At 37.7% G+C, this 24,687-nt stretch overlaps 3 protein-coding genes across 4 annotated transcripts; 1 reads left to right on the top strand and 2 right to left on the bottom strand.

Annotated features, from left to right (window-relative positions):
* Nucleotides 1-2,127: 2,127 nt before the first annotated feature.
* On the bottom strand, nt 2,128-10,719 carry plvapb (plasmalemma vesicle associated protein b). Its single transcript, XM_059341540.1, has 9 exons — nt 10,290-10,719; nt 9,404-9,580; nt 8,750-8,843; nt 7,739-7,940; nt 7,431-7,650; nt 4,595-4,744; nt 4,240-4,368; nt 3,795-3,863; nt 2,128-2,508 (listed from the first exon to the last, which is right to left on the bottom strand). The coding sequence occupies exons 1-9, from the start codon at nt 10,491-10,493 to the stop codon at nt 2,500-2,502; spliced, it is 1,254 nt and encodes a 417-aa protein (XP_059197523.1). The 5' UTR covers nt 10,494-10,719; the 3' UTR covers nt 2,128-2,499.
* A 2,179-nt stretch (nt 10,720-12,898) lies between these two features.
* babam1 (BRISC and BRCA1 A complex member 1) lies at nt 12,899-18,713 on the bottom strand. The gene is made up of 9 exons (XM_059342091.1): nt 18,598-18,713; nt 16,688-17,125; nt 16,535-16,593; nt 16,329-16,449; nt 16,152-16,230; nt 15,937-15,961; nt 15,695-15,824; nt 15,497-15,583; nt 12,899-14,653 (listed from the first exon to the last, which is right to left on the bottom strand). The coding sequence occupies exons 2-9, from the start codon at nt 17,111-17,113 to the stop codon at nt 14,453-14,455; spliced, it is 1,128 nt and encodes a 375-aa protein (XP_059198074.1). The 5' UTR covers nt 17,114-17,125; nt 18,598-18,713; the 3' UTR covers nt 12,899-14,452.
* A 1,299-nt stretch (nt 18,714-20,012) lies between these two features.
* Nucleotides 20,013-24,495, top strand: LOC131977144 (uncharacterized). Of its 2 annotated transcripts, none has more exons than XM_059340347.1 (9): nt 20,013-20,100; nt 20,876-21,022; nt 21,458-21,657; nt 21,747-21,883; nt 22,223-22,316; nt 22,610-22,954; nt 23,089-23,275; nt 23,455-23,576; nt 24,166-24,495. In XM_059340347.1, exons 1-9 carry the CDS (start codon nt 20,019-20,021, stop codon nt 24,493-24,495), a joined length of 1,644 nt encoding a protein of 547 aa, XP_059196330.1. In that variant the 5' UTR covers nt 20,013-20,018. The 2 variants fall into 2 exon arrangements, with proteins under 2 accessions (XP_059196330.1, XP_059196329.1); XM_059340346.1 differs by having other exon boundaries at nt 21,449-21,657.
* The last annotated feature ends 192 nt before the right edge of the window (nt 24,496-24,687 follow it).

Genomic DNA, 24,687 nt, shown 5'->3' with positions numbered 1-24,687 from the left:
TTTTATTTTTGCATTTGGCATGACTGACTGGGGATTTCCACTTAAAATGTTGCTGTCGATTTTTGTCAAAAATTGTCAAATTTTAAAATGCCTAAAAATGCTTTAATTGGGTCAATTATAGTCTGTTGATACACATTAGAGCATAATATGGCCAGAAATTATACACAAACACCATTTTATGAGATGTCCAAAAATGACCCCCTCAAAAAAAAAAAAAAGGCATGTCAATTGTTGTCAAAAATGATCAAATTTTAAAATGCCTAAGAAATGCTAGAAATGGCCCAAGTAAAGTCTGTTGAAACATGGGGTAATATATTTTGTCCAAAAATAGCAAAAAAACATCATATTATGCAATGTCCAAAAACTGAAAAAAGTCATACTATAGCATTCCTATTTTTATCAAAAATTGTCAAATTTTAAAATGCCTAAAAATGCTTCAAATGGGTCAATTATAGTCTGTTGATACATATTAGAGCATAATACGGCCAGAATGACAGAAAAACACAATATTATGGGATCTTATATTTTTATCATATTTTTGTGACATAGAATACTTTGACTTTTTGATGCATTTTTTCAGACATACAATGTTGTTCTTTTAATCTTTTTTTTGTCTTTTTGAGGTCAGACTTTCCTATGACTTTTTTATCAAATTTTTTTCTACATACCATACTTTATTCAAAATCACATTTTTATGGCATACTATACACTGACCTGTTATATGGCATTTTTTTGTACATTTTTAACATTAACCTTAACATTTGTGTCACAGTAAGGTTTCAAGTTACTTCTGTCTTCTGCAGTAATAATTTATGGCTTTTTTTGAGATGCGAGGTTGATGAAGGCAGGTCCAGTACATTCAGCTCTACCCTGTTACCATTTGACTCAAAATCAGGGTGTGTGTGTTAGTCTGTTCACATCTATATATGGGATCCAAAACACTTCATGTTAAACAGGATTTCCTTAGGACCGGAGGGAGACTGACTCACCTGTAACATTCACATCCATCAGTCCAGGAAGGCTGGAAGTTTATCCTTGTGGATTTTCTTATGCAACACAGAAAGAATCCCAAATATTTGGTCTGTCTCAATGTAATCTGATGCAAGCTTGCCAAAAGTGACCACAATATGGTTCTCAGGCATCATAAGATGCAATATGAGTAAGGAAATACAGTAAAGTTTTTTTCAAATATAACTGTTGCAAATTATTTGTGAAATCTTGGAATCCAGGAGAAATAATGGACACACACATGGTTGCCCATTGCCCATAAATTTGGAATAATTTTGTTTTCAGACACAATCATCCGTTAATTGTGGTTTTATTGTCATTGTGATATGTTTGGAAGAGATTGATTAATACAATTTTAAGAAGATATACACTTTATCTGTCAATCACATTCTCACATCCTCAATTTATGGACAGAGGAAAAAAATATTTTATTCCAACTTTATGAGCGACCGTGTATCTGGTAACGTCCATAATATAGTTTCATCATAGGATAAAGGTAATCAATCATACATTATATGATGGGATGTTAATCACTTAATTATATTACTAAACTATGCTACAGCATCTGAAAGCATCTGTATTTGTTATGTTTTCCACATATCAGTTTAATCTTTCACCCATCTGTAAATATACGGTATGTTTGTATAATAATCATAAAACAGTTCAAAGGAAAAACAGGCCGTTTCCAGCTTCAGTTCTGTATGTGCTCTCCGTTAAGTGCTTATGAAAGGAAAAGGAAGTAGTAAAGCTTGTGAACAGCGGCTGTGCTCAACTCGTAAAATGCACCATAAAATGGCAATTAATAGACTCACAGTGTCAACTCGTCTTTACTGAGTTAGTCATAAAAACTAGTACATCCAGTCTAATCCATCCCTAATTTATTCTTTCTGATTCCTGACACACAGTGGTTGGGACTCTGCAGATGACATGTTTATGATAGGCGGTGTGTATTGTTATCCGGCCCCAGTAAAGATTCGAACATCTGTGAATCACTATGAAACATAATGTTGCTATTTCAGGATTATTGTTTATAGCAGACAAGTGAGCAGCTGCTGCCCAAAGTCCTGTCTGAGTCTTTGTTTTTTAATGACGGCGAGACGAAGAAGACTAAGAACAATAAAGTCCAGGAGTGAATCCGTTTTTGGTAAATTCAATTTTAATTACAAATAAAAACTTGTCATAAGTACAGAAATCACAATGACTGACACACAATAGAAAATATTTACACCAGTGTCCTGGAATTTTTTACATTTACCTTGGTAGATACCAAGACTTGTCACAGTACATTTTTAAAGTCAAAGCTCCATACAGCTAAACAAAGCATGCACAGACAGTGAATATGACATTAATATGGAGTATTTACAGGTAGGTTGTGTTGAAGTGTGCTGTATCAAGAATATATACATGTCCTTTTTAGTATTCTTTAAAGGCAAAATGTTGATCACTGTGGCGCACCACTCATGCCGTCAGATATTGCTCTGCTCGTCAATTTCATCTCGCCTGCAAGACAAAACAATGATAATTATAATTGGTGGAAAAACATAACAAGACGCACACAATATAAGGTGCAAGCATTAAGGAATCTGTTTTGTGCTATTTTTAGCCTCGTTCACAGGGATCAGCTCCAGGGATCGTAATGTCTGTCAGTCAGTCGATCCACCAACTTAATTCAAATCGAAAATATATAATTATTGAACAGATTTCAATTAACTTTTGTGCAGAATTATTCATGATTCTCAGAAGATGAATCCTACTGGCTTTGGTGGCCCTCTAAACTTTCCTCTGGCGTCACCATGAGGTTCACATTTTATTTTGATTAAAGTATCTTGACTAATTGGATGCATAAAAATTTGGTACACAGATTCACTTCCCTCTCATGATTAATTGTAATCAATGTGATCCCTTCACTTTTCATATAGCACCACCAATACTTTCCAATGACCAAATGCCTTCATATTTACGTTTGTCGTTAGCAGCGGCTTCTAGTGGCTGAAGTGATTACGTAAACACAAAGGGAGGAGGTGAAGCTATGGAGTATAAAGAACGACAAGGTCCACTCAGGGCAGGCAGTAGGCTACAGGTCTTTGACTAAGGAGACCAGTGTGAAACCAAAAGTCAACGTTGTTTAAAATTACGTAACTTAACATACATGCTTCACCCTTTACGTCACCTACATAACTACCTCACTTCCTGTTGTTTTTAACTATCTGTCATCTAACAATGCACTTTTTCCCTAACCGTAAGGGAGTAGTTTTGTTGCCTAAACCTAACAAAAGTGTAGCCATTTCACAGCTCTAAAAATGTTTAAGATCCTCACCATTACGTTAAAGTTTGAGGATCAGTCTGCTACCAGTAGAGCCGCTAATTTTGGAAATGCTCACGTGGGTCTAATTTCAAGGTAGGAGGAACAAACGACCAGTGTGTTCTTTGTGTTGAGTACTGATTAGCAAATGTTAGCAAATAATGCTAAATACTAAAATGAGATTATGATAGACACTGTACCTGCTTAATAGTAGTATGGTAAAATGTTGGTGTTAGCATTTAGCTTAAAGAACAACTGGCCTAAGCACAGTCTCAGAGAGTTGCTGTAATTGTACAAAATTGTTTTAATCTTGCTCTGTGTAGTACTGGGAGCAGCATGACTGTATAAAAGGTGCTATGTAAATCAAGTTTAGCTGAGTTAAGAAAATATAGTGTCTTCTGCTTATTATTCTTTTTAAGTTTAATCACATTCTCTTTACATTCAACAACAAAAAAACACAAAAACATAACTATAAAAAGTTTACCGTTGGAGTTTTGCTGATGCCAGGTGCTCCAATAGAGGTCTGTGGGCCAGCAGCTTTAAGACCACCAGACTGGGAAAAAATAAGATTATTTCAGTATTTTAAAAAAATAAAAAAATAGGCATTTTTACACACAGACACCACATTTGTACAGCGTCATCTGACACCACACACTGATAACTGGTTGGGTTTGAAATGCTCCGTTATGCAACTTATGACTAAAAATGGTTTTCTCAAATCCTTTTTTCCTAGTCCACATGCACCACCTTACCTCTGCACTGCCCCCTTATTGTCAGTGGAGTCAGTTTAATTCAAAAGCTCAGGGGTGCACACACTCAAAAGCCAAATACAAGACATTTAGCCAAATGGCCTTTTTAGAGCAGCTTTGTAGGTGCTGCCTTTCCTAATTTCCTTAGAGCAAATGGCAGGTCCTCTGTATTTATTTTACCTGGAAATTTGGCTTAGCAGAGAGCATTTTCTGGAGGCTCTGGAGCTCTCGATCTCTCAGGGCCAAAGTGTCTTCCTGCAGCTTCTTCTGATCTCTCAGCCGGTTCTGCTCAATCAGTAATTTCTCCACCTTAATAAATGGAAAATAATGTTTAAATAAAGTGAATTTCACACCCTCATTTCTCTCATGTTGCTGTATGATTTAAGGACTTATTAAAATAGATAAAACAGGAGTAGAATATCATGCATTTTTTATAATGGCAGTCACAGTTTTATAACCAGAAACTGAGGAAATCAGCTCGTTCCAGCTTGGTTCCCATTTACCACCCACACATCTATACACACATAAACTGTACCTGGTCGTCATGAGTCTTTTGCTTGAGCTGTAGCTGCTTGGCGGCCTCTGCCACCTGCTCACCACGAGTGCGTTCACACTGCTGCAGTTCAGAAGTCATGTGTGAGTTTTGCACCTCCAGACGACTGGACTTTGCTTGGATCTCAGCCACCTGGAAGAAAAGATGCATATTTTTATTGAAAATAAGTGTCATGTATTCATCTGATGCCATATTTTTGCTTTTAAATGTACTGATTTTCTCGACTCTGCCATGGTTGAAGAATGTGTCGACTGTACCGAATGTGTTTCCAGATGGTGCCTTTACATAATTGCACCTGTTTTTGTTTACCGTGTGTCTATTTCTATCTATCAATGTGTCTGTGAATGTACATTTTCCTTTACGTCACTGTGGAGTGCATGAATGACATCGAGTGTGAATGTCTCCCTGAGGACGCAGCACATAGGTTATTGTTAAGGGGCCTGTCACATCTGTGAACGCTAATTATGTTTTTCCAAATATAGAGCTCAAGGTGGATCGAGGTGGAATGTATGTAGCTATATAATGGTTTCATAACTTCAGTGAAATTTATTATTAACAGACACTGTATTCAAGTTTTCTGAAGTAAACTAACTTTGCTCACAATTTTAACATTCTTCTCAAACTTCAGGCGTGAAGCTAAGTTTCCAAAGCAAAGTTACTGTAAACATTATTTACAGACAGTTTAATGTTCTGTGCTGCAATTCATTTTATGTATTCCAATTTCTCTTCAGATAATAGACAAGCTGTGGCCACTTTGCAAAATCAAATCCAACCTGAAAAAACAGTTTTCTAAGATAATCATTTTTAGTTTGATTGACACTGCTTGAGAAAAAAATTATTAAACTATATCTTTATTTGGAGTTGTGTTAAACTGGAAAACATTACTGTATATTGAAAGCTGTCTCAAATGTTTTGCAAACACCTTAAAGAAAAGTTAATTTGTGTTTGGTTAAGTAGCCATTTATTGAGTTTAATACAAATCAAGAGTCATACGGTACAGTGTTTGTCTCTGTATTCAATCATTGTAAGCTGAGTATATTTGGGTTTTGGACTATTGGTCAGAAAAAACAAGACATTAAAAAACATAAGCAAAAACTCAACCAATTTGAGAAAATAAAATTGAGAAATAATTGGAAGATTAATCAATAACTAAAATAACCTTGCAAAGTTGCAACCCTTCTTGAATTTAAACTGTTTTAAGAGAACTCAAACATGAAGTCATTAATTGTCTGGTGCTTATCACTGAGTTTTACTGTAATATTTCTGTGTAATTGAGTTTTTTTTCTGTGTGAATTCTGTGTATTTATGGTCCTTCATGTTTTATCCTGTGGCTTAGGTTTTTATTGTTTTTATTGCCTTTGTGTATTGTTTGCATGTTTTTATGGTCTTTTATTATTATTATTATTATTATTATTATTATTATTTTTGCAAAGCACTTCATGAATTTTATTTCTGTGAAATATGCTATACTTAATATTTTTTATGAAACTCTATTGATAAACTTTTATTTATAAATTTTGCTGTTCTGTTTGAGTTCTTGAGTTTTACGTATTTGTATGAAGGCCAATAAAAGCTGTGGTTTGTAACAGTGGTCTACACATATCCATATTAAAAAAATCATAGAATTGTTTTTTTGCATGGGAAAAAAATATAATTTTTTAAATATTTTTTTCCCATGCAAAAAAACAATTCTACCACCAGACCTTTGACAAAGGAGATAAAAGTTTCATTAGTTTATGGAGAGAAGATGATTTTTGACCCCTCAGTGAGAGCTGTATCCAAATAAAATATTTCTCTAAAGAGTAAAAAAATATCTACTTGGTGAGGGCATGTTTTTGTTGTCCTGCACTGTGCTGCTGTATCAGCAGAGACACACACTTCACCTCTGCTTTGACCCTGAGTTCACCTCAGAGGACGCCTGTCTCTTTAGCTGGAGATTCATCATGGATGATGCAGCAGACAGACTTCCTCCCCAGAGAAACTGGTTTCCCGTTCAATTAGTTCTGTGGAATATTCCACCACTTTAAGGAGAGTTTGAAGGAAGGTTGGCAAGAAACTTTTTATTTAAGTATTTCTATTTTATGCTACATTATACTTCTACTCCACCACACTTAAGATAGAATAATTGTCCCTTTTACTCCACTACATTTATATGGCCGCTTATGTGACTGATATTTCTTCAGATTAGGATTTTACATTGATAAACAAAGGATAAGTTTATAAAATAGATTAAACTAGTGGTTACCAGGCTTTTTGGCTCGTGACTTGTCTCGAAGTACTGTAAGTTTGCAGTTCCAACAAAAAGATAACTTTCCACTAAAATGTTTTATTAAAATTATTTTTCCAAAGAGGTAAAAGTATCCAATAGCTTAAAGCTAGGATAGCAATTTTTGTTGTTGTTGTTGGTGTCATTTAGATAAAAATGCGTCTGGGAGAAAACTAGACTTCTGCACCTCCTCTTAGCTGTTTTCCAGTTTAAAAAAGTTTTGTTTTTAGTTTGCCTTTTCCAGAAAAACAGCCTACCCCGGCCTTAACAAAAGAAAGCCACAACATTGAATGGAAATTTAGTGAAGAAGCCTTTTTTTATCCCTGCTTATGACCTTTAGATTGATCTTGAGATCCTTTTCAAAAAGACCCCTAAATTGTCATTTTTTCATGAGCACTTTAAGTCAATTTTGCTGGTTAAAACTTCTGTTTTTTTTGGGTTTTTTTTTTACCTAAGTAGGATCTTTACTGAGTACATCTTCCACACCTACATATAAATCTATGTATAGGTATATTCTAGTTCCTATTAATGTAAAATATATGATGCACACACCTTGTTGCCCACGTTGTCTAAATAGATCTGGAACTTGTTCTCCACGTCTCTGGACAGGTTGGTGCAGCTGTTTCTGATCTTCTCCATCTGCTCCTTCTGGCTGTCGCAGGTGAGGTGAAAGGTCAGCTGGTGGGGAAACAGGTTGTTGATCTTGTTCAGGAAGTCGCCGGTCACCACTTTGATCCCGTCCAAAGAGTGGGCAAAGTCCTCTTTGCATTTCCTGGTTAAAAAGAAAATATTAAAAATCAACTTTATTGTGTTCAATATTTTCAGTGACACACACGGAGCAGACGCAGAAACAGACGTACCTGGTGTAGGCGGTGAGCTGCTCCTTCAGCAGGGCGTTGTCCCTGCGCAGGCTGATGGCGTCCTGGTGGTGAGTGTCTCTGTCTCTGAGGGCGTTGTCCCTCTCCTGGCTCAGGTACTGAACCGTCTGGGTGAAGTTTGCCTCGATGAGGTTTATCATGGCTTTCTGCTGAGCGTTTAGGGTCTGCAGGGTCCTCATCTCACCTGGAGAGGTCAACAGTTTTATCACAACATGAAAACTTTGTTAGACAGTTATACTTTAAGTAACACCGACATTTACTGTGTTTCTTAATATTCTACCACTTTCTACAGAGTCACCCTTTCCAAAGTGTAACTAATGGTGTTGTTGTTTAGTTAAGCAGCAATGCTTTGTAGATCAGTATTAGACTTTAATAAGAAGAAGGATGTCAAGATGCAAAAACAGCAAACCAATTTTTTCAAGATATTTTTTATGTATTATCACACAATCAAGTTCATCTGCTTTTCGTGAGTTTTGAGTTGCTTTTACAAGGGAATTTCCTCACTATGGGATGAGTATTTTTCCTACTCTCAACTTACGTAATAAAGGGGTAATAAATAAAGTCAATTAAATCAGCCAGAGAGAGAGATTTTTATAACCCCACAACCCAAATGTTGTTCATTTTAATGTCTTGTAACTGATTTATGACAGTAGATTGTTTTTTACCCATTATTAAGCCATCATTTGAGAACTATAAACATGTTATATATGTATAACATGGGCTTTATTAGAAAGTCACACTAATATTATTTTTAATTTACTGTATCTGAAAACTATTTGCTTTACTCACAACCATCTTTTCTTATCCCAACTACATAAACTATACTTTTGCAGGATATTTATATATTATTATTTTACACATTGTCAGGGGCAATATTTCTGATGCACTGGCTGTTCATCAGCAGAATAATATTTCACAATGTTTAAACAGAATCAGAGCATTACATTCATTCTCCCAAAATAGTTTAGTATTATAGTATAATGGAGTACATACCGCTGGTGGTGAGCACTGGAGGGGGCTGGATGGGAGGGGTGGGGCGACGAGCAATCATGCTGAGAGTTGCTGCACTCATTCTCTCACAGCTAGCCTGGAAATGGAAAAAAAAATTATATGGTGATTAATTATGTGTTTTATTAACATGGTGGGATGGTGGTACTTATAATTTACTTCACCACTTTAATTTTTACGCTACATTATACTAAAACCTTTCACAATCTTACAGTTATCTGACAGCTTTAGTTATTTTACAAATACAATTTTTATTCAAAACATAGCAAGAGCAGATAAAGTATGATACTTTGTTATAGATTAAATTTGCCAAAAGTTTATACAATTAGAGCTAAAATGACAGAAAATCAATCTGGAAAATATTTTGATAACTGCAATTTCTACATAGTGGTATTAGTAATTTTACTTAGTTAAAGTATCCAAACACTTCTTTCACCTCTGGTCACCATTAGAAAACTAGACTGCTGCCTAAAGAAAAATCATGTTGTATAATTTTTTACAATTTAAAACTGCGACTTTTCAACCTTTATTTCCACATTGTTCTTTTATTTTATTTTTTTTGTTTTGTTACAGATCATCAACAGCTGCACAACATCACCTGCTTGTCTTAGCAGGACATTAATCAAGTCATCTACTTACTAATTTCTCTTTAAGTTTGTATTCTGTGTTGTTGGAATCAGTCTTCAGCTTGGTCAGTTCTGCCTCCACTGCAGCTTTCTCTGCTGTGCGAGCTCCCAGCTGAGCTCCCAGCTCGCCTTTCTCCTTCCTCAGCTGGATGTTGTTCTCACTCAGCCTGTTGAAGTTCAGCTCCAGCTCCTTCAGGACAACATTCACATCAATCAGCTTCATTATCACTGCATTGTACAGCTCTGAATATATTATATACATATTCAACCAAGTTAAAATATGTGTCAGAAACATAGCAAGTGAGTGATGATTGATGCTGCTGCATTAAGTTTCTTAAAGTCCCCTTGCACTTACTGTAAATGTGTATTTTTATTATTGTTCACTTAGATGTAGATATGATTTTTAAAACTCTATTAAAACAAAATAAGACACAAATTATCCTTCATGCATATTTTTATACATCTTTCTAAGTGATTCTCAAAGCAGGGTCCATGAAAAGTTCGAATTCATTGCAAAAAATAAAATAAAATTGGTCCTACATGTTTGTTTGTTTTTAAAATACAATTTTTATTGCGTAATTTTTTGTTTAAATCTATAATAGTTCATATATCACACTTTAATCAAATAAATCTATTACATTTACCGATCTGTTACATTTGTTAGTATAATCTTTGGATGTATAATATATTTCTAGTACATTTATATGTATTGTTCTTTCACTTAAATACGACTATAGAATTCTAAAAAATAACAAATATATATTATTCCTGGGCATATACATGAGGGGGTCCCTAGTATGTTGTCTCTCATATAAGGAGTCCTTGGCTGAAACTTCTGTCTGAAAACATGTCTTCTATATCTGACAAACAATCTGATTATACCAGAAGAAATTACTGACCTCAACCCTCTTCTCCTCTGCAGACTTCTCTGGCTGCCCGTAGATGAGGAAGAGCACCAGGCTGACGATGATCAGAGACTGGATCAGGGAGGAGAAGAAGAAGACGATCCTCATGTAGTAGCCGCAGCTCTTCCCTCTAGACCTGTGGAGGGGCTCCCTGGCCTCCAGGCCAAACTTGGCCCGGGAGTAGCTGGAGCTGTACATGGCTGCTGGAGGTGAAATGGTGGCAGCTGGTTTTGGAAGATCTAAACAGGAATTATCTTTATAAAAATAAAATCCACAAGGTTTCTCTTTAGACGTGAGCTTCTCTTCAGAGCTGGTGCTGAAGCTTCAAGGTGAACTCTGTTGAACAAAAGAAGAACCAGCGCTGAGATGTTTCTTTATTTCTCTGCCACACTGTCTGGGTGCAGAAATGGCATGTATGGATGGATGTAAACAATGACCCTTAGGTGTGTAAAGGGGCCATGTTTATAAATGCTGCTGGAGGCACACTTCCATCCTGGCCCTCCCCTCTCCTCCCCTCCCTTCTCCTCCCTCATCCTCCCTCATCGACCTCTGTCACAGTTACAGCCTCCAGCTGGACCAAAATGATCAGGAATTTTCCTGGTGGTTAGGACAAACGGAAATTTTTGTGGCAGGGTGATAAAATAAAGTATGAATATCCCTTCCGGACATGTTTTAAGGAATATGGTGGGTGGAATATTCCACCCATTTTGATCAGCAAATGAAATGGACATTATCAGTTGTTATGGGTTGAAATGGCTGCTGCTGTCCCTGCTATAGGTTCAGAAGGTTGTTATCAGCCTGGCCGACCAGTTTGATTAGGGACCTGATCAGGTTTAAGAAAAAGATCATGGTCTGGATTTAGTACATTATGTATGTTGGGACCACACACAATGTACAATGACCACAAAACAAAACAAAACATTTTCATATACCATCTGCACTCACTACCGAAAAGCACTTGTGTCCTAAAAACATTAACATACTAACAGCACTCAACTTAGTCCATGCCACTTATTCCTGCTTTTTCTTTTGCTGTTTTTTGACTTCATCCTTTCTTGTGTTGTATGATCTCTCAAATGTACGTAGCTTTACAGAAAACATCTTCTTAATGACATTGTAGATTGTAGGGAGAATTACAGACTTTAATGGCTGCATTGTGAATAGAATAATTCACATACTTACCTGTGTACAACATGTGTTACTGGATGTTTTCACTAGAGGTCCCTATCGTTCCTGCGGAGGTGTAGCGTTAATTTCTTGTATTTTCTTCCAAACAGACGCAGGACAAGCAAGTCAGCAATCAGGCAGCATTCAAACATGTATTTAACAGCAAGTATATCTCTGGTCTTGGTCAAACCAAGTTAAAGTCATTTTGGCATGAAATTTGTTTCCACAGTGTTTCTGTTGAGTTATCGTCGATAAAGTGAGGACAAAACTTTTGTCCCTTAGGTAGGAATCTCTTTACAATATGACCATCTGACCAACAGATGATGATGTTCACTTCCTCAGTGATGGAAGAAGCAGTCAGATTATTTACTTAATTTAAAGTATCACAGCGTAAATGAACAAAAATGTAATTGTAAATATTAGTATGAGTATCTTGAATAGCTGCATTGAGTTATATTCCACCACTCTCTACTCATGATTTTTTTTTTAAAACAGGAAAGATTTACCATCAGCACCACATTCAATTATAGAAATACAGAATTCCTGATGGTATTCCCCTGGTGCTGGATGAACAATGTGAGCCATGTGAGGAGTAGAAGCAGAAAATACAAAAAATAAATTCCACCATATCCTGTTCCAAGCAGACACGGAAAGGAGTCATGGCAGTGGAGGAGTGAAGGAATGAACAATAGGGACCTGTCATTCTTCGGGGATGAATAACAAGTTCTCCCTGCAGTACAGACGCACTGGATCCCCCCCGCCCCCCGCTGTTATCTGCCACGATGACGTGAGGAACAGGCGGCCCTTCTGGGGAAGTGTGTGAAAGGGGAAAGGTCCTCTGTGCCGGGGTTTTCCTGCTCCCCATTGTCTCCCTGACAACCTGTCCTCACCGGAAAAAAAACTAATTTATGAAGGCAGGTTAGAGTGACAGAAAATGAGTGACTATCAGGAGTCAGGACAGATGTTGGATCAACTTCTGAACAAAAACAGGAAACCAAACGGTTGAAGACTGAGATAAAAACACCTCTTAAGATAACTGACCAGACACATTTATGGTGACAGGAAAATATATCTTTACCCCTGAGGTGATATTCATGCCTATAGGTGGATAACAGATAAGGTTTTTTAAACAGAAGCTGCAATAACTGCTTATTCATGCTGTCGTATAGGCCTGTAAATTCAGAAATCAGAGTGACACTGGGGGATGAAGCTTGACAGTGAAAATGCCTGGAGATTTAGCACAGAATAGTTTAGCAGAAGAGACAGATGAACACTCATCAAAGCAGGAAAAATATATTAAACTGACACCTGGATGTATCATCTATTAAAAGAAAATGAGAATAGTCTCTGACAAAGCCTTTGAGTTCAGCTCACATCACTGGTGGGACTCTGCTGCCATCTCCTGACCAAAACATTGAATGTCAAATGAAAGTAAATAACATTAACATGCCTTTTTAATATTCAGAAACAGCTTCAAAAAGCTCATCTGTACAGTGTTTCAAGTGCAGCTAGACTGGCAGTACGAGGGGCCTTATTTTACAACCAATCCATTGATGCCACAGAGATCATTGTAAAAAGAGGGGCCGCTTCTACGTTACCGTACATTCTTTCATTGTCTGTGTAACATGCACGAGTGACAAATGGACTAAAGATTAAAAACAACCTCTTGTAAAAAAAAAAAAGAAAAAAGAAAAAACATTAAAACAGGCAACAAAAGGTGAGTTTTTGTAACTAAAAGAAAAGGCGATATTATAGAAGCTGTGTGATATGGTGCCTAATATGTTACAGTTCATCTCACAATGCCAGCGATCAGAAACTGTCACAGGCTTTCGACCTTTAAGACTAACAGACAGATCAGTGTGGGCTAAGATTTGAAAGAAAAATAAAATGGCAAAGGAGTGATTTTAACAAAGACTTGTGATTTAAAGAGACAGTTCAGATGTTTTGAAGTGGGGTTGCATGAGGTACTTATCCATAATCAGTATATTACATCCAGTTTGGAGGAACAGTGTACCAGCATGGAAGCTAAGCAATGTAGTGCTATAGACGGGGCAGCAGCAAAACTGTTTTTTTCCCTATCTAAAATTGAAAATTAACATCAATATTGGTTTAGGTGTGTGCTTTATTTTGAAAATTTACCAATTAATCTTGTTATCAAATTACACTTTCTGCAGCCATTATACTGTATCCATCTTTACTCTCTTCAAAGCCACCAGACTCCTTTGACAAAAACACTAATTTTACACGTTTTACAGAACATGGGATTTGCTGCCTTGATCAGTTAGTTTGTTTGTATAATTGTGTGTCTTTGGTGAATCTGAACAAAACCTTTAAAACACCAAAGTCAGGCATTAACACAAACAAGCTAACCGATCAAATCTGTGTTCAAGAAGGTAAAATTACTGTTTTTGTCAAAGGAGTCTGGTTGCTTTAAAGAAAGCATGATAAAAGATCCAGTTTTTCTGTCGGAAAGCAGTTAAAAAGTCTTAATATAGTGCACACTTGAACTGATATTGTCACCCTGGGGGTCTACCAAGTGCCAACAACTTTGGTAACATACTAAGTACCTCATACAACCCCATTTAAAAAACTCTGAATTATCCCTTTAACCACCTTCCTTTTTAAATTCTTCTTCTTCTTGTGTCCTGGTCCTGAACTCTCTCACATCCACTTCATCATCTCATCCCTCAGGAAACCTCTAGCAGCTTAACAGTCGGATCATTTTATTACTTCCGCAGCTTAGAACAATCAATGACTCACTCGTTCCTTCATGGAAACACAATGATTGAGTTAATAGTAACCTGTTGAAACCCTCTTGTTCCTTCAGAACCACGCCTAGTTTTCCCAAATGTTCTTACAAATTACTGCTCTACAGCAGGTAATGGAAAATCCCTCAGTAATAAGGTGTATTTGGAAAATCCCTTCCCATTTCTAATAAACTACAGTGTTTGAATTTCACAGAGAAACAGAGGTTTATGAGTGTGTCCCGTTTAGACTGTCGCCTCAATGTCCTGGGGGTCATCCCCCTCCAGCAGGCTGTAAGACACGTGGCTCTGGAAAGGTCTTTGTAAAGGGTGAGCAAGGAGTTTGGCCATGCAGTTGTGCAGCTCGATGGCGGGTCCGCTCAGGGAAACCTCAAAGCGATAGCACATGCCCTTTGAGTCCAGGTTGCAGAAAGACGTGTAGTTGTCCTGGAGGCACAAAACAAACAACACAGTTAAAATGCAGCATGAGGGTAACACCCAGATTACATCACTGTGTGAAAAGCTGTTACATTTATGTGGGTTCTCACAACATCTGAGCACACGGTTCAGGTTTAATTAGACGGACAGAAGGAAAGAGCCCCCAAGGAGTCACAGTGGGATTTTTTTGTACTTTTTGAACTAGTTATACGTTAATTTGCAATAAGTTTTGTGTTCTCTCTGATCCATAAGAACAGTCACTGTGTGTGTCCAGTTCAGTTATAGCACACTGCCACCACAGGGAAATGTTCTGCAGATAATACAGAAAGGAGAGATGATGTGACACTCATTTGTTGCTTTTTGCTCTTTTCAAAAGGCTGAGCTCCGAAAGTTTACAGCAATAGGTCTGGTTATTTGTATGAACTAGTGATACGATAAGTATCATGATTAAAGGGTTACTATTCAATATACTGTGATCTATTGTGATACCATAAGCAAGGCGATGTATTATGTTTTTTTATTCTAATTTTAGGAAAACTATCAAAGTATTAAGAGTACTAAGAACACAATATAATATGCATAAAATAAAAGTTTATTTTTATCCAATCAGAACCGCCCCTGTAACATTGAACATCACAGCACTGTATTTTCTGCAGTCTGTCTGCTATGAATCTTTGCATCTAAAGTGTTAAAATCAACACAGTGTTATTCAGGGCTGATACAGTATCACAACATTTTCGCACACCCCTACGTCAACACAACAATGCCAGACAAACTTGAGCCAAACTACAGCACACGTCCTGCTACAGAGTCAAAACAGATTATTGTCTCTTCATCAGCTGATTCACTCACCCTCCAGCTGGTCTCATCCCCCTGCTCATCCACTCCGTTGTGTAGGTAGACCACATCAAAGAAGAAATATGGAGACTGCAGCATTTTCTGTAGCAGAATAGCAGAAATAACACTTTCACTTCGAAGTAAAGTTAATGTTGTGCTCAATGCAGAGCAACTCAAATGCAGCCTGGATATCTCAGCAGGTCTCATACTTACACTAACAGCCTCTGAAGGGTTGAACTGAAGCTGTCCTGCATGACGGCTGTAGATGAGCACAGTCCGCACCACGTATGGAGGAGGGATGGTCTGAACATTGTCCATTGATGGCAGTTCGATCTTCTGACGACTAAGAAGACAACAGAAGAAGAGAAGACCTTTAGTAAACACTTTAATGTACCACTTCATGTATTAAGAGACCAAAAAAGGTTTATAATCAGACTACTGTACTACGTACTTACATTACATTTAGAAGATCTTCCAGATCTACACAGGACAGTTAAGGCTAAAATTAAACGACTCAAAGTTCTTTATATCTGCTTCTTATTATTTATTTACAACTGCTGCTTCTCAACGCTGTGTGTGCCACACTGTTTTTGTTGTATGTTTGTAGTGTCTTCTCCAGTCTAAAATCACATTTATTTCCATTGTTTAACAGTTTTGAGTGAAAGGATACTGAAGGACTCGCACACATTGGTCTCCAGGTCATACAGACAGCTGCACAGCTCCCTGGGGTCAGAGGTGAAGCCTGACAACTGAGGCACATACACAAACATGTAAGTCAAGAAAAATATGAATGATATTGCATAGATACACGGCATATACAATGAGGTTGAAACATTCCTGTACTCACCCACAGAGCGTCATCGTTTACTACTACTAGAGCAAACTCGTGGCGTTTGTCAATTTTGTGTTTAGTTCTGACAAACATCTCAATCATCTTCTGTGAAATGTTCAGGGCATTTGTTTTAGATCTAAATAGAAAAACAGTCAATTAGGCAATGATGACAAATGAAATATGAGCATTGAGGAATAAAGGTTGATTTCGCTGGAACTTACCCATTAAAAGACTCCAACTTTGGCAAAGACATCTCTTCAGAAAGGTCTAAGCAGATGATCTGCCAGGAGGAACACCAGATAGAATCAGCCTTAGAAGGAAAGTGAGGCTTCATTTGATGTGAAACCTAAATCAGAAGTCTAATATCGGCCTACCACTTTCTCTGGACAGTTGACACGGGGAACTCTGAGCTGGTACTCTGCCGGCGGAGGGATGGGAGTTGCCGCCTGCTGTGTTGGCTTCGGCCTCTCTTTGGCTGCAACGGCAGTGGTGGATAGTGGCACCGTGGCACTGGGTGCAGCCGCCGCTGATGCTACTGCAACAGGAGCAGCAGTCTGAGCTGCAGCTGCTGAGACGGTTGTGGTGGTGGAGCTCGGGGGACTGTCGCTGGTGGAAGCCTCACCCTCGCCCTCAACACGACTCCCCACAGCGGGCTGAGGTATGTTGGGGTTACTGTTCCCTCCGAGGCTGCCCGTGCTGCTGCGACGGTCCTCTGCACCTTCAGGGTTGGAGCGTGTTCGAGGTCGCAGCTCCACCAGACGTTCCTCTCCATCCGCTGGGCCCGGCTCTGGTGTCTCCATGGATACAAGTTACTGAAGTTGTGGAGAAAGGGTCGGACATTTAAAAATATTTGGGGAATATTTTACCCCACTGTTCCAAAATTATTTTACAAAAGTTTGGGGGAACTTAAAAATAGTAATTCATGCATGGAGTTGCTGCTTTCATTGTGAAATGAGCCCATATTAAAATGCTTACATTAATCATCACCTTGTGCCAACATGAGTAAAAGTAAAAATATACTTTTGTGGTTCCAAAGAGTGTGCAATAATCTGGATGTGCATTAATATAATTTGTATATGTGAGCCAAAGCAGGAGACTATTTAGCCTTTCATTTGGCTCTTAACAGCCTTGATATATATGTATAATACACTTAATTATGGAGAAACTTAAAACTTCATCAACGTCTTTCAAACTTTTTTTTTTAAACATCCTCTTTCAAAGGGCAATTAAAAGTATTTGGGAAAATAAAGAGTAATGTTTCATGACCGTAAATTCAAACTGCTGTACTTACAAACAACATTAACAGAATTGTTTCAAGCAACAACACTGCAAATTGCTACAGTAATATCCATCAAACATCTGAATGTTCAATAAGTCAGTCACAGCATCCAGCCATACTACAGGAGTTCAAATATACATGTGTTTCACTGTCAGACTGTCATCTAGTTCTATTCCTGCTGCTCCAGCAGCTTATATAGAGGGCTGGGCCTTTTTCCAATATGGTTTTTTTTTTTGGTTTGGCGCATTTGTCTCTGTTTACTTTCGTACCAGTTCTTTACTTTTTTTAAAAAACGTGTGGGCAAATTTTCTACTCAGTTTTTAGGAGTATTCTGACATTTTTCAGATTTCGTTTGCAGCCCCTTATTTCTGACTCTGAAGGAAAATGAGATAAGACAAGATAAGATAAATCTTTATTCGTCCAACGATGGGGAAATTGCAATTTGGCTGGGTGGCAAGTTAGTTTGGCCACAAATTGAGAATAATTTATTACATTTGTAGCCATAATTTGCTCTACATTTAACCGTGAATAGCATCAACTGGTATTAAAATGTAAATACAAATAAAATTCGTGGCAACAAAAATTTTAAGTTCAAGACAAATGTCTATAAAGCCTGAAACAATCAAAACAAGAACTACTTGAAAAGTTCAAAACGGATTAAAAAAAAAAAAAAAAAAAAAAAATATTAATCTCAGTATTACCTGCACTGTCTGACCAATTTACAATCGTATTTCTGCTTTCAATGTCACACCAGTATACAAGCTGCGATTAGTGCAGCGAGTAGCTAACCAGAATAACAAACTATGAGATGTTTTACTTTTACATGGTGGACAGTTTCGTTAGAAATGGATCAATCAAAGCGTCCAAAGAGCCAAACAGTGAGTCCGTGTAGCTAACAGATGACAGCGCAGCAGCAGTGTGAGTTGTTAGCATTAGCTTCAAAATAAATTAGAGCAACACACACCGGATTAAGTGTTTTATGTTAAAATGTTCAGATGGACTTACGTGATGAGTAATTGCGAGACTTCTTGGATTCAAATAAAACTGGAAGTCATTGAAAATATTTCAACGACGAGCTAACATTTGTTTTGATCGGACAACTTCCTTACCGGAAATGATCTGAACCGGAAGTGTGTTGTTTCGTAGAATTTTGGGTAATGGAGTTTCAAGAAATGCATACGTTTAATGGTTTTTCTGCCATTTTTACTCTTTTCCTTGTAGATATTGTGGTGGTAATTTACCGTAGCGAATGCATTCAATTGAGAACAATAGAAAATTAAACAAGAACAGAATATATTTCCGCAAAACATTTTCCTTTTAGATAAAAATCTCGTTATTTTAAAAAAAGTAATACAATTCTCACAAAAGGAGTAAATATAAAAAATGACACCCTCCATCAGTCAGTGCTAATCCATTTCGTGATTCAGTCCTATAGAAGAGATTCATATGCACGTCTTCAGGCAGTAAATATATATTACTTTGTATAACATTTTCCACTTTATTCCCTGATACACAAACATTATTTTCAGGCTTAAAAAAATCTGTGGTGATCACTAGATTTAAAAAAGCACACATACAAGTTGATCACTTGTAAGCACAATTCTACAGAATCTGTCTCAATGCTTTCAGTGGTACAATAATGTACACAGCAAATGCCAAAGTGTTAAAATCCCAGAGTTTTGATGACGGGAGTAGAATATTTAACACTTTGGTGTCAACTGGCACAAAGTACACTTTGCAGGTTGCACCATAATCTCTCTCTGGTGTTCTTTCTATGCATAGTGTTGGTGTAGAGTTTTTGTAGTGTTTATTTTACAATGATAGACTCCCTGAGAGTCTATTTCTTGATTGAGTCTTTCCCGGCCGCACCAAGAGTTAGGTTTCGATTTCGTCATCAGCGCTCCACGCCCTCTCATTGGTTGAATCCAGTCGCATCATTGAGGAGTGCAGCCACGACACTAACCGACGTCTTCAACAGCCCCGCGGGACTGCAGGTAGGCTAAGAAACTGAAGTGAATAAATAATGCATGGAATATTTTTTTCACGTTTCAATGCATGGAATATTTTTTTCACGTTTCAATCCGTAAATATCTAAAAACCTTAACGGTAATACATTAAGGGGGCAAACACGGTTTCAATGTGGTTTAGCTAACTTGCTATATCGGTTGTAACGGCACTGCAAATGTTTAATTTATCAGAATTGATATTGTGTTTGTAATGTTAATCACGGTTAAGCAGGTTATTTGACAAAGAAAAACACAGATTTCTTTTGTTAGCTATCTTAAAATAAGATAGTCTCTCCCGGTGGCTAGCTTTACCGAAGCTACTTAAAAGCTCCCGACTCCCGCCTGAAGTTACGTTGCTAATGGGTAACTGCGCACTAATTGTATGTTTGTGTTATGTGCAGTTGTGGGAGGTCTACAGCAATGCTGTTCAAAGTACAGTACAAAGGAAAGAAGAAATACGTCAAACTAAATGGAGCCTCACATTCAGAATTTCTCAAGGAGGGTAAGTTAATGTGTCTGCTTCTTGTAGCCTAAACGATAGGTATATTGTGTTCTTGGGAAATTAACTTGTTAATTTGTCTTGTGTCTGTGGTGGTAGTAAGACAGTGTTTCCCAAACATAGACCACTCTGTGGCGCACCGCCACAGAATAGAGACCGACCGCCACAAAATTATTCTGTTTTGTTTTTTTCCTCTCTAGGACATTAAAAAAACTGTAACGTCTGTGACGTTAGCCAACACACAGAAAACACATTCACATCAATAAATACATGTTTTACAATGAACCGGGCCGGTCTCTGAGCTGCCAACACTCTCCGGTAACGTTAAGGCATATTTAATGGTTTCCTTAAATGCCGTTAACGGGACGAGAGCAGTCAAAGCGGCTGCTTCAAGCTAGCTACATCGAGGGTAGGTTCGCTTCCTGTTTTCAAAGTAAAAGCACAAATTCTAACGTTATAAAGGGCAACGGGCGTTTTATTTTTGTGAATGTAACCGGAAGTGCGTTGCTTACGACGGCTAGCTTGAGTAGCGCCGAATTCGTCCGAACAAAATTGTAAACAGCTGGTATTTAGACAAATTAACGACGCACTGGGGATCTAAACGGCTACTTTCTCACCTAAAAAGGTTTAAAATGATGATAAAGTGATATATTTAAATAATTTGGAGCACCACAAGAATGTGGAGCACCACACATTGCTACCTGGTCTGTGGGAAACACTGTAAGATGAACAATAATGCACCCCAAACTTCATTTATTTTTTTTCTCTGTATTCAAAGCTAAAATGAAGTTCAGTATACCCAATGAAAAAGACATATATGTGCTGGATGACACTGGAACAGAGGTCGATGAAGAGGTATTCAGTGACATTCTGGAGGAAAAAACAGACATCCTGTGGACAATTGTCGACACTCTTTCAGTCACTGGTAAGTGGTCATTTGATGAAATTGTACTTTTCAAAGTTACAGTATTATCATGTGATCATTGAAATTGACGTAACTATACAAAAATGATTAGATTAAGTTAGACAGAATTTGCCTTTTATTGTTTTCAGAACTGATCCATTTACCTATGAAACATGTCGACTGATAAGAATACTGACCTGAGCACTCAGTTATCAGCTATTAGACTGTCTGCCATGGCCTGAATTGCTCAAAATGTGGCCGTATCAACCACTATTGTTAGCACTTCTTTAATAGATCAGAATGCTAAATTCACAGAAAAATTGCAGATGGGGGGTATGGCTTGGCTGCAGCTAATCCTTATCACCTTCTTTCAGTTTAAACTGTCAGTCAATTCAAGAAACCATACCTAACTAATATTTTTGAAAATGATGTGCTCCATCTTTTCAGACTTTTCAGACTCTCCTGCATCTTCATGCACGGACACCTTGTCACTATCATCACGCTCATCCGAGAGTGATACTTTTCTGATGTCTCCAAAAAGACAGCACATTGATGACACCTTTCTGATGTCTCCAAAAAGACCATGCATTGATGATGACATCCCAAAGTCCCAAAAGAGTCAGCATATTGATGACAGGTCTTCACAGGCCAAAGAGGTGAGTTTTTTTGTACATTCTTTTGCCAAGTTCTAAATGTGTTTTTGACATCAGTTTTTTGTTTTGTCTTATTTTTGCTTGTTTTCAAGCTTGTCAAGAGAGTTCTGGAACAAAAGCCTGGAGGGGAGAAAATACTTAAAGAATATGCAACTAAGGGAGAGATGAAGGATCGAACACGCCGTGAACTTGTCAACATTGTTGTTGCTGATATGTTGGAAAAGTATGGGTAAGTCAAACACTCCTTGTACACGATGCAGTCAAGAGCATATTCATAGTGTTTGATTGCAGACATGTTGTTTATAAAAAACAGGTGATTGTAATCAAATGAGATTATCAGTACAACCATGGCCAGTAAACAAGTTATTTCATATATACAGATATTCTAATCTAAATTAATCATTACCCATCTGGAAGACACACACAGCCTTATAGATTTAGTCAGTCCATGCTACTTATATACTTATATATTGTTTACTAGTTTATTTGAGTTGACCTCAGAGTCCCCATTGTAAATTGTCATACAGCTTTTTTCCCTGTCAATGCAACCTATCATTTACCCCCATAGAAGTGCTCCGCCAAAGGACAAAAGAACACAATATGCATTGGGGATTGTAACACTGTTCCCTGCTCTGAAAGATCCCTATTCGAAAAAGGGCTATGTGAGTATATATTTTAACGAGAAGTTTACCAACTTTTCAAATTATAATAATAAAAAATATTGTTTTTTCATAGGAGCAATAGACATAGAGGTTTTTCTTGATCAGGCAGTAAGGAGGGCAATTAACATTCTTGAAAATGACAGCAAATTCAGGACTGTGTTAAGCTCAATATTTTGTTTTTAAATTTTGTTGATGAATGAATAATGTTTTGATGTATTTTCATCTTATAGTTTCTTTCACCAGGTGTCTTACCATGCTCAAATTTCTTAATTTATTTTCAAACTTGTTTTTAGGAGCATTTCTTTGATGCAGATAGCAACGAGGGCTACATTGCCTGGAAGCTTAAAAACACACAGCGAGAACTCAGCAGTGGCCGTAGCAGTGGAGTTCGGAGAAGGAGCTCTCAAACCTCAGACAGCAGCGGACCAGAGTTGGAGAGGAAAGTGACTAAAGAGCAACAGCTGGAGGGAGACCAGTGCTGCGAGGCCATATCTCTACTGAAACACAGCACAGATGAAGAACAGATCTTCATGAAAATGAGAGCAACCTTCCAGCACAGACAAAAGTTGATCCATGATCCAGAGCGATGCAGCACAGTGCTTACAGTTTTCCCAAGGTTCCTTGACACAAAAGGCCTTGTAAGTTCACATTAATTAGTTTGATAATGTTTTTTTCCATCAATAACAGCTTTGTAAAGATGAAAGTGGTACCTTCCTTCCATTGCCACCATCATCAAGTACACATGCACTTGCTTGCACTTCCTCCCCTTTAGGTTCTACAAGACTTTGAGCTGTTGTTTGGAGCAGAGACTTCATCAAAATTCTTGGAGAAATGGGGAACACTCCTGAAGGCGAAAGTAATTGAACAAGCCAAAAACCTCAGCAAAACCCCGCACCTTGACTATCTCATTCAGTCTGCAGACGAGAACCCTGATGAGGATGGAGATGAGGAGGTCCCAGGTAAGTGACATAAATGAATTCCCTGTGTATCTCCACCCACCATTTCAAATGTTGTCTTATTGTGTTGACAGTGATGTGGTTGTGCTGATAGTATTTTTTTCAAGAGCCTGATGAGTGTTGATATTGATTTGTCAGGTGCATCTCATACTGAAGTTGAGTTTCTCATCCCCTCTTCTCAGGTTGGGATAGTGACATGGCCTCAGTTCTCCTGCTTGTCTACCTCCTGCCACCAAGTGGAAAGAAGGGAGCCGTGAAGATCAGTATCCGGGAAGCTGTGGATCGCGTAGTGAAGTTTCATAAGGTCAGTGTATCCTGATTTCCATTTTGAAAGCATCCAATATCAACGAGTGGAATCCACATTCCAAAAACAAACAAATGTTTTGACCAATTATCATTTCTGTTGATACAGAGGAACTTACCCAAGTGCATTTTCACATGATGGGGTAGCACGACAACATACTCAACATAAGTAAATCTCAGCCAGGAAATATCTGGATCTAAGAATATTGTTAAAAGGGTTGACTTAATCTGTTCTTCCATAATTCCTCTATTTAGACTTGTGAAACTTTTCCACAAATAATTTATAAATGTAAATGGCAATAAATATAATATAAGCACATTTTTATAATAATGGTATCAATAGCAATAGATATAAACATCTTTATATAATAACTTCATAAATAGCAATAAATACAAACACATTTCTATACAGAATTTATAAAAAAATAAATAGCAATACATAAAAACATTTTTTATAATATTATAAATAGCAAGTCACATAAATACGTTTTCTTTTTTTTTCTTGAAATCCTCCAACTGTGCTGTCAGATTTCTGACTTTGCTATAAAAAAAGATGTATAGTGTAGTTACACTTTTGTGTTATCTTGCAGTCGGGCCGAAGCCTACAAGAACACTCTGGTCCAGCCCAGCGGAGGCAGCCCTACATCCTGGCAGTTGGCATCACAAGAAAAAACATCCATGATTACTACATTGCGATGGATGGTGAGCTCCTTCCCTGCAAGGCCGGGTCTTCCCTTTCAGCCTTTGATGAACTGTTCAAGACGCATTATGTGTTTGGGATCTCCTATGACCAGGCCTTAAACAGCCTGTACACATTTGTGCAAACCACTGTCTACAATATCGATGTGGGGCTTTCTCGCGAAACTCCCAGAGTCAAGGACCTCAGGGCAAAGCTCCTCAACTCAAGTTGTGATGTATAAATGCTTTGTTTGCCAGTCTACTTTTGTCACCATCCAGCAGTTGCTCCGTCATCTCAAACTTACACATGCCTTTTTTCCCGGCAAGAAGTTTCATTTGTTGTGTGACCATAATGGATGCCGTCAGAGGTTTTGCACTTTTTCTGGATTCAGGAAACATCTCCATTCCAAGCATAGTCCTGAAAGTCTAGTTCA

This window comes from Centropristis striata, chromosome 9, assembly GCF_030273125.1.
Source record: "Centropristis striata isolate RG_2023a ecotype Rhode Island chromosome 9, C.striata_1.0, whole genome shotgun sequence".
Taxonomy (NCBI): domain Eukaryota; kingdom Metazoa; phylum Chordata; class Actinopteri; order Perciformes; family Serranidae; genus Centropristis; species Centropristis striata.
Note: the sequence above shows the minus strand (reverse complement) of the source record. Positions and strands in the feature narration are given on the sequence as shown.

Coding starts and splice junctions, on each gene's coding strand:
- babam1 (XM_059342091.1), bottom strand. CDS start 17,113: ATGGAGACACCAGAGCCGGGCCCAGCGGATGGAGAGGAACGTCTGGTG. Junction 16,594..16,687: donor TCAACTGTCCAGAGAAAGTG/GTAGGCCGATAT, acceptor TCCTCCTGGCAG/ATCATCTGCTTAGACCTTTC. Junction 15,962..16,151: donor CAATGTGTGCGAGTCCTTCA/GTATCCTTTCAC, acceptor TGTCCTGTGTAG/ATCTGGAAGATCTTCTAAAT.
- plvapb (XM_059341540.1), bottom strand. CDS start 10,493: ATGTACAGCTCCAGCTACTCCCGGGCCAAGTTTGGCCTGGAGGCCAGG. Junction 9,581..10,289: donor CAGAGGAGAAGAGGGTTGAG/GTCAGTAATTTC, acceptor GTTGTCCTGAAG/GAGCTGGAGCTGAACTTCAA. Junction 7,651..7,738: donor CAGCTCACCGCCTACACCAG/GTACGTCTGTTT, acceptor CTTTTTAACCAG/GAAATGCAAAGAGGACTTTG.
- LOC131977144 (XM_059340346.1), top strand. CDS start 20,019: ATGCTGTTCAAAGTACAGTACAAAGGAAAGAAGAAATACGTCAAACTA. Junction 21,023..21,448: donor CGACACTCTTTCAGTCACTG/GTAAGTGGTCAT, acceptor CCATCTTTTCAG/ACTTTTCAGACTCTCCTGCA. Junction 23,577..24,165: donor GCGTAGTGAAGTTTCATAAG/GTCAGTGTATCC, acceptor GTTATCTTGCAG/TCGGGCCGAAGCCTACAAGA.